The following is a 13118-nucleotide window of genomic DNA, read 5'->3' as shown; positions in this document are numbered from 1 at the left end:
GGTTTGATGTTGTTTGGTTTGGCTTTTTGGGGTTTTTTTCATTCCAGTAGAGAACCTTGCTCTAAAACTACTTACATGAGTGTTAAATGCTTGTAGTTGGAAAGCTCTTTTGGAACAAGGGTAAACTGGTTTCCATCCAAATAACTAAAACAGAAAAATAAAACATTTTTTTTTCACCGAATCTGTAGCAACTTCATGCACTAATCTTAGAATCCAACAGTAAAGTTAATAACAAATAAATACATAGTATTTCTGTTTTATTTGAAACCTTGTCTTTAGAGACACAATTGCGGACATGCAGCCTAAGATCCAAATACTACTGTCTCAGATGCTATCATGAAGTAAGTAATAAGAAAACAACTCTTACACAGTACTTCTATTATTTCATAAAGTCTTTACAGTATAAGGTCTTCATCATTTCCATTTCACCCACACAAATGAAATCTGATTGCTGCAAGTCACATTGAGCATGGATTTTGAGCTATAGTAAACAGAAACAGACCCTGACACTGCAGTTAGTTCTTTACAGTAGGAACAGCAAGGGCTGGTCCCATCTCTAACAGCAAATTCATTCATCATGCCTGCAGTTTGTGTCACTTTCCTTACTTTCTCCATCTATACCTCGTGATGTATCAGGCATGACATACTGCCTACTATGGCTACTCCATACTGTTCCTATGGAGTACGTTAGGGACTAAAGACCATAATCAATTACCCTTCACCAGAAAAGCTATGGTTGGGGTTTTTTTTCCTCTTTGTAGGTTTACACCCCCTGTATTATGTTGTTTTGTCTTCTTTCATGTCATAATTCTCAGTAACAGACTTGTCCACTGTTGGAGTTAACAGGTGCAGAGCCATCAAGCTGTATTGGCTGTATGAGCACCTGAGACAAAGGCTAAGGAAGGTCACAAGCCTTGCCTAAAAAGCTTCCAGTGTGCAGCCAGTCACAGCACAGTGTAAGTGGAGAGGCTCTTTAAGTAACCAGGGACAGTGGCTAAGAAGTAGCTAAGAAGTGCAGAGTTTAATGCACTTGTCTGATCTGAAGCAGGCGCTGGTGGGAAGATTAAAGGTCTTTAGTTTCCCAACAGGGCAAAAGATTTGCTAGCGGTGGTATCATGGTGCTATTACTTATGCCTCCTAGTACCCAAGTGAAAAATACATCCTCATTATCCCCATACAAAGAAGATATTTTAGCCATCCAATTGCTGATAAAGGTATTGTTAGATTAATTTTGAGTTTAATGATCTTAAGTATGCTGCAGCATCTTTGAGAACCTGTGTTTGAATAAATGGGTGGGCTGAAATACAGTTAAGCTTAATGAAGCAACTATCTTTATTTAGTCAGAAAGATTTATCTTTCTGTTGCTTGATTTTATTATTTTTAAAATTTTTTTTTAATCACCTTGAACCATGCCTTATGGCTGTACATGAAATCCAAAATACAAATTTAATCCTTATACTGTGTTAATGGCAGTATATAAACGGTGGTGATGAAGCATGGAATTATTAAAAAAGAAACCAACAACATTTAAACTTTTTTTGAAGGAGTAAGTATTCTGAGTAAATTCTTTTATCAACAGATAAATTAGGATATATTCTTTAGCTTCATTAGAACTGAAGTACTACAAGTATCCACTTGGCTGAGAAAAAATAATCCTTGTTCAAATGAAGCAACTATTAAGATATTTTATAAAATACATGAAGAATACATCTTGGAAGGGTTATGCATGCTAATGAAGAAGAATAATCAATCAGTATGCAACTGCTAGCAGGAACCACCTCCATTATCCTTCTGAAAAATATGCTAAATTGCATGCTTAGATACTAATTAAAGCATACAAAATTGTACACAAATGAGTTTTCAGTCACAGTCAGGACTCCACTTGCACTTCCAAAAGTATCTTTCTTTATCCGTTTAATTTTACATTGCATTTGAAGCCTTACATTGCCAAACTGTATTTATTAGGTCAGACTATATTTAATGAGGTCATCTCCTATTTGAGAAAAAAAAAAAAAACACAAAAACCCACCACCAAAACCTAATGAAATAAATTTACATTTATACAGCTGTGTGCTAGCTTGAGTTCTTAATAATTTCCTCTTTCATGATTAAAGCCTTTTGGATGCTATTAAGCACCAAAGTAGTGGTGGACATTTCAGAATCTTCTATATAATATCAAACAGTGAACCAATAAAACTGTTTTAGTGATTTAAGATACACAGTTATGATGTCTTCTGAAAAAGCACTATGTTAATCAGTCCTTATGAAGTGTTGGTAATTTAATGTTAGATACTTTCTATATGTAACACAAACCCAAACTTTTTTTCTTGTCAATAATTTCTATTTCTTTCAATTTTGTGACCGTGCTGATCATCATGCAAACAGGATGATCAACTCAATTTTTGGTTTTATATTTTTTTCATTATAATACATAAAATTTGACTCATCTAGTCTTCTGAGTAGCTTATTCAATTATCTTCAAACAATGGTAGCAGGCTCTTTTTTTGTATCGACAATCGCTGTCCAGCTGCATATTCAAATTGTACATTTTCACAAAAATAAATCTTTGCAAATTTTCTCATATAAAAATGCATCAATAGATTAACAAAATATCCTAGGTCATAAAAAAACTGCCTATATGAACAATAAGGCTTTCTATTAAACTCAGGCTTTTGGAAATATCACACTGTTTATTATGAAAATATGCAAACACATTAAAAGATTGTTTTATTTTGGCTTTTTCATGTAATTGAACTTCTTCATTCCTTCCTAAGCAGTTACCATAGATTAATCAGATTCATTTCTGCCCATCATTTAGACCTATTGTAATGTGATATCCACATTCAGTTACATGATGGCTCAGTGTTGGGGGTATAAATTCTGAGTGATAAAGATTTTATATATATGTATTTTCAAAACTTTTCAGCAACAGTTTTTAGAGAGTTTTAAGACTCAAATCTCAAGATACTGTGAAAGTCTTTAGATCTATAAAGTAGTATATTAATAGGTTTCAAATGAATCTAACCCTACATTTTCTTCTCCCCTTATTCTTGAACCTGGGAACATAAATCTGACATTGATTTTCATAAAAGGGAAAAAAGTGTGGTGTGCCACTTACAGTTCAGTTACGTCTTTTGGGATGCCTTTAGGCAAAGCTTTTAGGCCTTTGTTGCTGCAGCGAACTACTGTGTCTAGACAAGTACATTCTGCAGGACAGCGGGACAGTGGAGAGCAGCTATTGTCATCATTTCCTGGTTAATGAAAACAAACAGATGCTAAGCTTGCTATATAAATGCTCCTTTGGTATTAGCAATAATATCCCAACTGGAATTCCTATAAGCAAACATGCTATTTCTACATTGAAAATTGATGAATTAACAATTGACAAACTAATAATACAATAAATGGAAGCATGTGGGAGAGAGATGCAAGACAGCAGCCATTTTTTTTTTTTAGGCATTAAGGGGAATTCTGACATTTAGGAAGTTGCAAACTAAGCAAAATAGCATGTTATTTGGCCAAATAACCTGAAAGAACACTTGATACAAGGGTCAACATTTCCAAATATTCTCATCCGAACTATAACATTTGATGCATTTATTTAATTTTATGTTCTCTCTAAATTATGATTTACAGTATTGAACATAGGCAAGAAGAGGTTTTGAAACCACATGCAATAGCTGTGTGCTTGCTGATTATCCAAAAATAGACAAAAAATTTTTAAACTGATGTAGAAACTGAGCATGAAGAACAGATAAAGTTATTTAAAGCATAACACTTTGGGATCTATGGGAATCAAGCAGCTATATATATGAAAGCTGAAATTTTTATAAAAGGCTCAAATATGAGTTTTCTTACCATCATCACATGTAAAATCCTGAATTGCCACATCCTGGATAGGAATCTCTTTGAGGAAGTAGGGTTTTTGGCAGCGAGGGTTCCCCGTCACAATACGTTTTTTCCTTAGCCAGTCTCCAAGCCATGCAAGATGGCAGTTGCAGTTGAAGGGATTGGCCAAGAGGTTTCTGAGAACCACAGGAATGTTGACTTGGGACGACATAATTTTCTCATCCTAAGTATTCTATTTCTATTTTCAAAGCTAAGCTTAAATACCATCCTTCAAACAATACTATGTACAAAACATAGGTGAAAGCTGCAATTGAGGCTCTGTGTGGTGAATCTTACTCATTTAGAAATAATATAAAACTGTCAAAGACCTGACTTGTTGCCAAGCCACTCTGTAGCGATAATGCAATAATTTCATATAGAAACGAAAGGTGATTACTTTACATTATTAGCTTTAACCTGACAACAGCTATTCCATTAATTTGTCATCTCAAGATTTCCATCTTTTATTTGCTCCAGAGAATAAGTTTCCTATCTGAAGTGACAGCTAAGTTGATTACATGCCAGTTATAAAAATGAATTTACTTCTAGAAGTCTCAGTACTTTTGGCATCTCCTTACTTCAGCACAAACCCATCGACAATTCCATTATTTATAAACATGCCATCCTTAATATGCACAAATTAGTCACTTGGTGCAAAGTGTCACTTTTTATGTAAAAAGGGGATTAAGTACTTTTTTGAATGATGCTACGTACAAGAAGCATTTCTGCAGTAAACTGAGTGGCAGCTTTGCATCGTTTTACCTTCCCTTAAATTACATCACATTTAAAGAAAAAAAGAATGCTTCTTTTAGAAAATGAGACTGAGGCTTCATTACAAAACATGTATGAATTAAGATCCTCAATAGGCAAAGGAAATTTAAGATAGTAATTCGACAGAACAGGGCAGAACAACAGACAAAATGGTAATTCAGCCAGCTGTGATGACCTGATACCTACCCAAAATACAGGTTTCTACCCTGGCTCAGATCAGTGGGCTTGTGAAAGGGGCATGAGCAGGAAGTTTTTCCTGCCTTCTCAGGTGCTTCTGGAAACCAGTTTAACACTGCATCAAATAGCACCATGAAAACATACTCTCCTTATGTCCAAGATGGTCCATAAAATAAACTAAATAAATTAAAATCCGTCTATGAACTTTTTTTCCCTTAAATCAACCACATGCTGTGAAATTATACAGCAAGACATTGATAGAAATGTCCCCAAAACGTTAAGAGTTTTAAACCTGGGTAGGGTAAACCACAAACGTGACTTACAATGTAGAGAGTGAATGCAAGGTGTCAAAGGAGCCAGGTGCCACGGTGGTGATCTGGTTGTCATACAACGAGAGCAAGCGGACTGAGCTCAGGCCCGTGAAGCTGTCATTTCCCACACAGCTCACACGGTTGCTCCTCAGCATCCTGAAAAAGGAACAATCAGAATTTCTTAGCTTAGCTGAAGCTGGGGCCAAGAGGTATGACCCCAATGAGACTGCTGCCGGTGAGGAAGCAGGGTGCAGTGATCCTTGTGCCACCAGCCACCGTGCTGAAGGGACTGAGTGCAGTATGCATGGAAGGCACTGGAAAACAGAGAGTAGGTGGGCAGGTTAAGTAGGTTTTCCCTAAGCATTTGTGGTTTGTTCAGGTTTTTTTTGTTTGCTTTTTTGTTTTTCTTTCAATATTAGAATCAGTAATTCTAACTTTCAGAATTAATTAAACTGACTGAAATTCCCCAAATATCCAGCCCCTCCCGCCCCCCCCCCCCCTTCTCGTTTCCAAGCCTAATGACTCCAGAACTGCTATTTACATGGACCACAAGGTTGTACCAGCTCACTTCCTCCTAAGGCCCTTTCAACCTGAATTTTCTTGGGAATGAAATAAAATCAGGCTAACTTGACTTCTCCTCAGCATGACTCCAAGATTTAGTAAAAATCTAAGCAAGAAACACCTGTTCTAATATATCTCATATTCCTGTAAAACACACAAGCTTTGAAGTTTGCTCTTTTCCTCTAATAATGTCCATCAATAAATGAATATTTTTCCCTGTTCTGTGTCTAATAATAGCTGCTTCCAACAATTTTAGCAGCTTGAAATGCAAACTTAGAAATGATAGGCCTGATTTATTAAAAATACCTGTATTGCTCCAAATACCATTTTGTGGGAACTGGAATAAGTGGTTTGTCTCAAACAATTTGTCTTGCAAGATAACAGAACCTGCAGATGCAGGGTAATGTTTTGTGGACTGGCTCTTGCCTCACAAGGTGCTTGATCCTGCAAGAGTCTGTGGGACCTTGGGCTAGTGTCCCCATCCTCACAAGGCTGTGAAGACCTGTAGAGTCTTGATCTCAAAGTAGCTGCTCTGACAAACTGGACTCCCTCACTCAGCTGGGGTCCTCATGTGATAAGCCATCTGGACACTGTCTCTGCAAGGGCAGCCCCTCACTCAGTAGCCACCCTGATCATAGAATCATAGAATGATATGGGTTGGAAGGGACCACAAGGATCATAGAGCTCCAACCCCCTCCCCCGCCACAGGCAGGTCCACCAACTTCCAGGCCTGGATCAACACAAGGTCGTCCTGGCCCTGAACACCTCCAGGGGTGGGGAATCCACCACCTCTCTGGGCAGCCTGTTCCAGCACCTCATCACTCTCTCTGTAAAAAACTTCCCCATAAGATCTAATTTAAACCTTCCTTCCTTTAGCTTTAATCCATTCCCCCTTGTCCTGCCATTGTCTACCCTTTTAAAAAGTTGATTCCCCTCCTGTTTCTCTGCTCCCTACAGGTATTAGAAGGCTGCAGTGAGGTCCCCCCCGCAGCCTTCTCCACACTGAACAAGCCCAGCTCCCCCAGCCTCTCTTCGTAGGGCAGGTGCTCCAGCCCTCTAACCATCTTTGTGGCTCCTCTGAACCCTCTCCAACAGTTCTACATCTTTCCTGTATTGGGGGCCCCAGACCTGGACACAGGACTCCAGATGGGGCCTCACCAGGGCAAAGTAGAGAGGGACAATCACCTCCCTGTCCCTGCTGGCCACCCCTCTTCTGATGGAGCTCGGGATACCACTGGCCTTGAGAGCTGCAAGAGCACACTGCTGGCTCATGTTAAGTTTCTCTTAATGCCCTTATCTAATAAGGAACAGTGACAGACAAATGGGGCTCTGCAGAGGTAGAGTGCCTTCTTGCTAAAATCCTGTGTAAAGCCACTGAACCGGGTCATTGCTCCATCAGCCCAGCTGGAGTGTTCAAATAACCACTTGGGACCCCAATTCCCCATCAACTCATTTCCAGAACACTCCACAACTCAACAGTGAGTCTTTGCAAGATATGCTGGGCCTCCCCAGAAAGGTTAAAGATGCAGATTTGGTAGCATAAAAGATGCAGATTTGGGGCATCTCCCACACGCTTGCCATCCAAGGATGACAGTTTTATGTCTAGCTACACTGGATCCCTAGGTGCTGGTATCTTCTTTTACTCTCTCTCAATCTCTCTTAACTTCTAACCTTATTCTCAGCACCTAAAATCAAATGCTTCTAATTTTCCTAAATTCTTTTCCCCCAAACATATATGTGTGGTGTGTTTGTTTGCAAGCTTTACAATTGTACTGTCTTTTAAGTAAAGTTGTGCTTTGCTTGGACCTTCTGAGTAATTGTTACTCCTGAGTACTATGCAGTTAATCTCCCTGGCATGGTTGTTAAAAGAGATTAGCTAAGAGAGAGTTAACTCTGGGGCAGGTAGAAAATGCTAGCTCTGTGCATACCCATCTGCTAGGATGGAACAGACATGTATGAGAGAAGAATTGGATCCAGCCACACCAAGACTCTTCTCTGAGGAGGAGTTTAGAAAGCAAAGGGGGTCCGGTCTGAATCTCCCTGGTTAGCCCACCTGGTGGGATATGACAATACTTAATGTCTATGGACAGATGAAGCAACAGACAATTTAATTTTGGCCCTGTTCTGCTAATAGGAAGGACAGGATCTCTGAAAAAGTCCAAGAAGCTGTGGATTGTATAAACACCTTTTTTTGAGTGGAAAGAGCTAAACTCTTTTAATGGAAAGAATGAAATGAGCTCAAGCTATAGTGTTTTTACTCCTCCTCTCAGTGTTGAAATGACATTAAAATTACTTAGAGACGAATAATTTCCTACATTTCAATATCTATCAGAGTAATTTTTTCCTCTAGCAAAACTCTCAGTAATGGTTTAGCTGAATTTAATAAGACACTATTACATAAAACATGTAATTCCCGTGCAAAATTCTGTTACTTCAAAGCAAATGATTATTCCCATTTCCACTTCTGCAGTTGGACGTTTATCCATTCTCAAACGCTTACTTATTTTATAGGACTCCTAATTTCTGTAGTCAAGTAACCACAATGAAGAATCTCAGCCACATTATAGCCATAATCAATAATTAATGATTTTTTTCTTTTTTTTATAAAATAGGAACAAAACCTAAGATATGCTTGAATAGTCCACAGTTAATCCTCAAAAACCAAAGGCTTTTGGATAGATAGGCTATTACTTAAACAAAACTACCTGGAAGAAACAGAGAATAAACCCACCCAAATAATTACTCACAGCGTTTTGAGACTTTCTAGTCCTTTGAACATTTTGTGTCGAACACTTTCCAAGCGATTGCTAGTGAGCAACAGTTCATTCACACCAGAGGCTCCATCAAATGCTCCTTCTTCGATATCAGTAATCTTGTTATTACTCAGGTTTCTATTGCACATTAACAGAAACAGAGAAAAGCGGGTTTTCTTTTTTTTAATATCCTAAATTAACTGTTAAATGCTGCAGACTACATAGATTTCAAGATCCTGAGTTATTGTGCAAAAGCAACACATGGATTGTTCAACTTCAAACAAATAAAAGCAAAATTCAATGCCCCACTAACTGAAGAAGTAAAGATTTCTAAAGCAATCTTTGAAGATGTTTCTAAATAATGGTAATTATTCAGGCCATGGTGCTGCCACACAAGAACATCTTTTGATTATTTTGAATCTTCTCAGTGACTGTGTATTTTTTTTTCATTTCTCTCAAGTCCTTGTAGCATTATTAGACAAATTCATTACAAAATGACACTGGTGTAAGAACCAGCACAACTAATCATTCTGGTTTCTTTACTTCATCTCAGTAGACATAAATGTAAGAAAACAGTATAAACAACAGCATATGTAAATGAAATGTGTGAATGTAAACAGTAAGTGAAATGTTAATCATTTATGACATTAGTTAAAAAGGAGGGTTTACAAGTAAGACAGTTCATTTATCTGCAATTTGCATGCAAAGCAAATCAAAATGTGGGAAAATGACCTAAAATACTGCCAAGATATTTAGTCTTATAATTTTTAATTGAAATATGGAAATTCCATCCCAAAGGGTAGTATCCATACTACATATACCCAAAAAAAAGCATACTTACTGAAAACCACATATTTTCTTAGTGATTTTTCATGTTATTTTTGCCTCCTTTTGCTTTGTTTGTTTCATATTATTATTTATACATGTCACACAGGACATAACTACATGCTAAACAGTGATATAATATACCAGTGATTTTTAAAAAGCTCTTACAAATGCTCAGAGACAATGTAAATGATGTCAAGTTAAAAGACGTGATGGAATCACGTAGGGAAGAAAATCAAACATTATTTGATGCCACTTCTAGAACAGCATTTTAATTGTTCGAATCAAGAAAGATACTATCTGTCAGAAAAAAAAGAATCACAGTCTTGCCAGAATGACCTGGTGCCATTATCTAAGACATAGAAAACATGGAGTTATGGCTTAATCTTGAGTGCAGACTACTCATCTCTGGCCTGGCAGTCATTTAACATGCACATTGCCTGTGATGAAGGATACAATCATCATTTCATTTGCTTTCACAGTGGAGCTGTTCAGTCTGCTGTAAGGTGCAGCACAAGACTAGAAGGAAGAAACTCATTATTTCTCATCTCAGCTGGCTTATCCTTGTCAAACCCTTAGTTTCAGAAAATCTTAAATTTGTTCCTCGTGTAAGGTAGATGTTGTATCACCCACTTCACAGGGATATTTTAAGGATTAATGTTGCATAGCTAATCAATGATGCAGTCCATACATGTGCTTTATTACTGATGAACCATCAAATCAATTAAACATTTAAGCCAAATTTTTCAGTGTCATCTGTGTAGAAAGACCTTTGCACCTATTTGAACCTCAAGAAGAAATATGAGCTCCACAAAAATACAGAATTCACTTGTACCAGTGTCTCTAACATTGCTACCTCACTGCCTTCTAGTCATGCTTAACCCGTCACTATATTATTCCCTAAATTGAGAAAAGGTGTAACAACTGATAACTATATTAGGAAGTTACAGAGCAGTATTATATAAAATATTAACTTTTCATTAGCATGTTCTCAACTTTGTTCCTTCTCAATAATCCAGATTTCAAAGTTTTTCAGAGTTCCAGCAGACAGCCACAATGAGACCAATTAATATTCTTCCTTTTCTTTCTTTCGTCTCAAACACCTCCTCAACTAAAAAGCAGCAAACTAGCTTTAGATGACATGAGCTGTTTACTAAACTACCTTTATAATCTGAAAATATTTAATTACTGACAGCACAATCTCTTTTTTCCATTTTTCTTAACTGGATACCTACTGTACAGAACCACAACACTGCTGCACAGGCATTCCAATATTCTTGTTTTTCAGTATCTCAGCCCAATCTGAAGTGGCAAGGTATATTCAAGTGGATAGCTCAAAAGCAAGGGGGGCTCTCTTTTGATTATTGGGGTGGGTTTTTTTAATCTTTTGTCTACTAAATGAAAAAAAAAATATGCAACTAATTGTGATCATAACATCTGCCAGCAAGGATCTTGATAAGGCTACATTTAAGAAATATTATTGCTTTCTTTGAGATTTTGACCATTAGTAATATAGACTGGACTTTTACAAATGGTAGTAACTTGGTGAATACATTCAAAAAGCAGTGCATCATTTTCATTAATCTGATCTATTTTTACTTGCATTTTTCTTCACTTACTATTTATGTTTGGATTTAATCCTGAAAAGATTTACCACAGAGTCACTAAGTCTAACTAAATGATCTGCCCACAAATACATTCTTTCCATAAGCAAAAGAAAAGCTTTACATAGATTTATTTTTAATAACATCTGCAACTGGTAAGATTATAAACTCCTCTTAGAATATGAACTGTGAACATGGATTTACATGGATGAGCTATCAAACCTTTTTTTTCTCAGTCATTTAATTTTAATATTCCCCTCATCTAATGACAGTTTAATGAAGCACAGAATCAAAGGCATATCTTGAATGTGCTGACAGAGGCAGAATTGCCTCGTTAGGGAGTAGTACAGGAAGTGACAAAAGACTACTTTTTGAGCAGATTATGCTGTGAGTTCCCTGCTGCAGCTGCATAACAGACCAGCTGGCTGGACACTGCACCAAAGGTGCCTGAGCTACATACCATGAGAAGGTGTTACTGGCAGTGCATAGTCCCACAGAGAAGAGCTGTCAACTCTGATCTTCATTTATGATTAATTTAAACCCATTCTCGATTTTTGATAAGAATATACTGAATCTTTTATAGATGAGAACTAAAAAAGGTGGAGAAACACAGTGAGTAGCTACCATGCTATCTGAATAGACAAGGTCACTGAAGTTGCACTTACATTTTACGCAGCTGAGGAAGTTTCTTAAAGATGCCGGTAGCTTCCAGAACTGAAAATTCATTGTTATTTAGTCGCCTACAAGAAATGACATTAATTTCAGAAAAAAAAACACTCAGGCATTGGTACAGTATGTTCCACACTAAGACTAGTTTAACTGAATAGCTGGTACTCCACTGGTAGCTGCAGAACAATTCCATATATACTGAAATTTCTAATTCTGGTAATTCCCATGAATGAACATTCTCATTAGTTAAACTTAGGCACATAAAACATACAAAATCAAAACCAGATTACAAAATATCATACAACTAGAACTGCTGAGAAATAGAAGATGATGTTTTTAGTTTTTCTTTTAAGGGAAGAAAAACAGAATTGTAACTAAGGAAGGATTCCATGGCAACTTATAAATAAAAATCTTTAAGAAGAACATGTAAAACACTGAAGATTAGTTTACTGTTCTTTAAAGGATATCAGGTGGGGTCTGCCAGACATCTGGAGGTGCTCACAGAGCACTATTTATAAGAATGAAATAATTATTTTATGCTCAGTGCTTCTTTTGAGTAGGGACTGAAACACACAGCATAGGTCTTCCCAAGAATTAAAAAACACTTTTCTGGCCATGGTTCATCTTCAGATCACTAATCCTAACACACATATATTGCATAAGGAAGCATTAAATGCTGCTTTGTGACACTACAAGAAGATATACAATGAGCAACAAATGCTAGTTGGATACTGATCTTTCCTGTCCATGTATCAAAGTCATTTCAGCACAGTATGCCTTTAGCAGCTTCTAGGTTATAGGACCATCTATATTTCCAAAAATATCTGCACTGACCCAGTATTCCCTATTTCCTCTCTTGAAAAGAAAACGGAAATGATGCGTCTTAAACTCTTTGTCATTTTAATGGAGTCATCTTATTAAGGAAGGGAATCTGTCCAGCTTTTATTTAGAGATCTTAAATAGGAAGGAAAAGAGATGACTGACAAGATCACCATGAAATGAAATTCGGTGTAATTCTAAACCCAGAATGCTTTTCAGAATTGCCTTATTGCAAGACAAGATTAAAAACCCCTGAAAAATAAAAGCAAGCTGATTGTTCATCCTTCCTTCCTGCTCATTGTCAATGATAGCCAGAAGGGAAATTAAGGTTGTAAATCTGAAGGTAAGGCTGTACAATAGTTTCAGCACAGAACCAAACAGAGAGAAGACAGGAAGAGGTTTTTGAATATACACGGAACATTTGTAACCCACACTGGAGTACAAGAAACGTGAATTTCAAAAGATATTACCACCTCTGAAAATCAGCTGGATGACTTAATGCGATTTTTAGTAGGACCATGTCAAATGAACTACTGCACAGTACCAATTAACAACGTTACATCATCATTGTAAACAGCATTTGTTCCCTCGTCCATCTAAAACAGAGGCAGCAAGGGTTCTATAAATGTTGACATTTTCAAATACTTTTCAAGTGCTGTACCATCTAGTAGAATAACTTGTTTGTGAAAACATTTGATTCTAATAATTCTTCCTGCTGTGCTCTACTGCAAATATTTCTA

At 37.0% G+C, this 13118-nt stretch overlaps 1 protein-coding gene across 2 annotated transcripts in view; it reads right to left on the bottom strand.

Moving 5' to 3' along the window:
• The window catches only part of SLIT2 (slit guidance ligand 2), a gene marked incomplete at both ends in the record, with an annotated part of 248458 nt that overhangs the window by 44113 nt on the left and 191227 nt on the right, over window positions 1–13118 (bottom strand). For both annotated transcript variants that reach the window (XM_084266864.1, XM_084266865.1), the window contains 6 exons: window positions 76–144; window positions 3119–3251; window positions 3859–4025; window positions 5160–5303; window positions 8456–8599; window positions 11556–11630. In XM_084266864.1, the coding sequence (XP_084122990.1) occupies window positions 76–144; window positions 3119–3251; window positions 3859–4025; window positions 5160–5303; window positions 8456–8599; window positions 11556–11630 (732 nt within the window). The remainder of the gene's footprint in view (window positions 1–75; window positions 145–3118; window positions 3252–3858; window positions 4026–5159; window positions 5304–8455; window positions 8600–11555; window positions 11631–13118) is intronic.

Source organism: Gallinula chloropus, assembly GCF_964237585.1.
Source record: "Gallinula chloropus genome assembly, chromosome: 7".
Lineage (NCBI taxonomy): Eukaryota > Metazoa > Chordata > Aves > Gruiformes > Rallidae > Gallinula > Gallinula chloropus.
The sequence above is the reverse complement of the archived record's forward strand: the minus strand, read 5'-3'. Positions and strand labels throughout refer to the sequence as shown.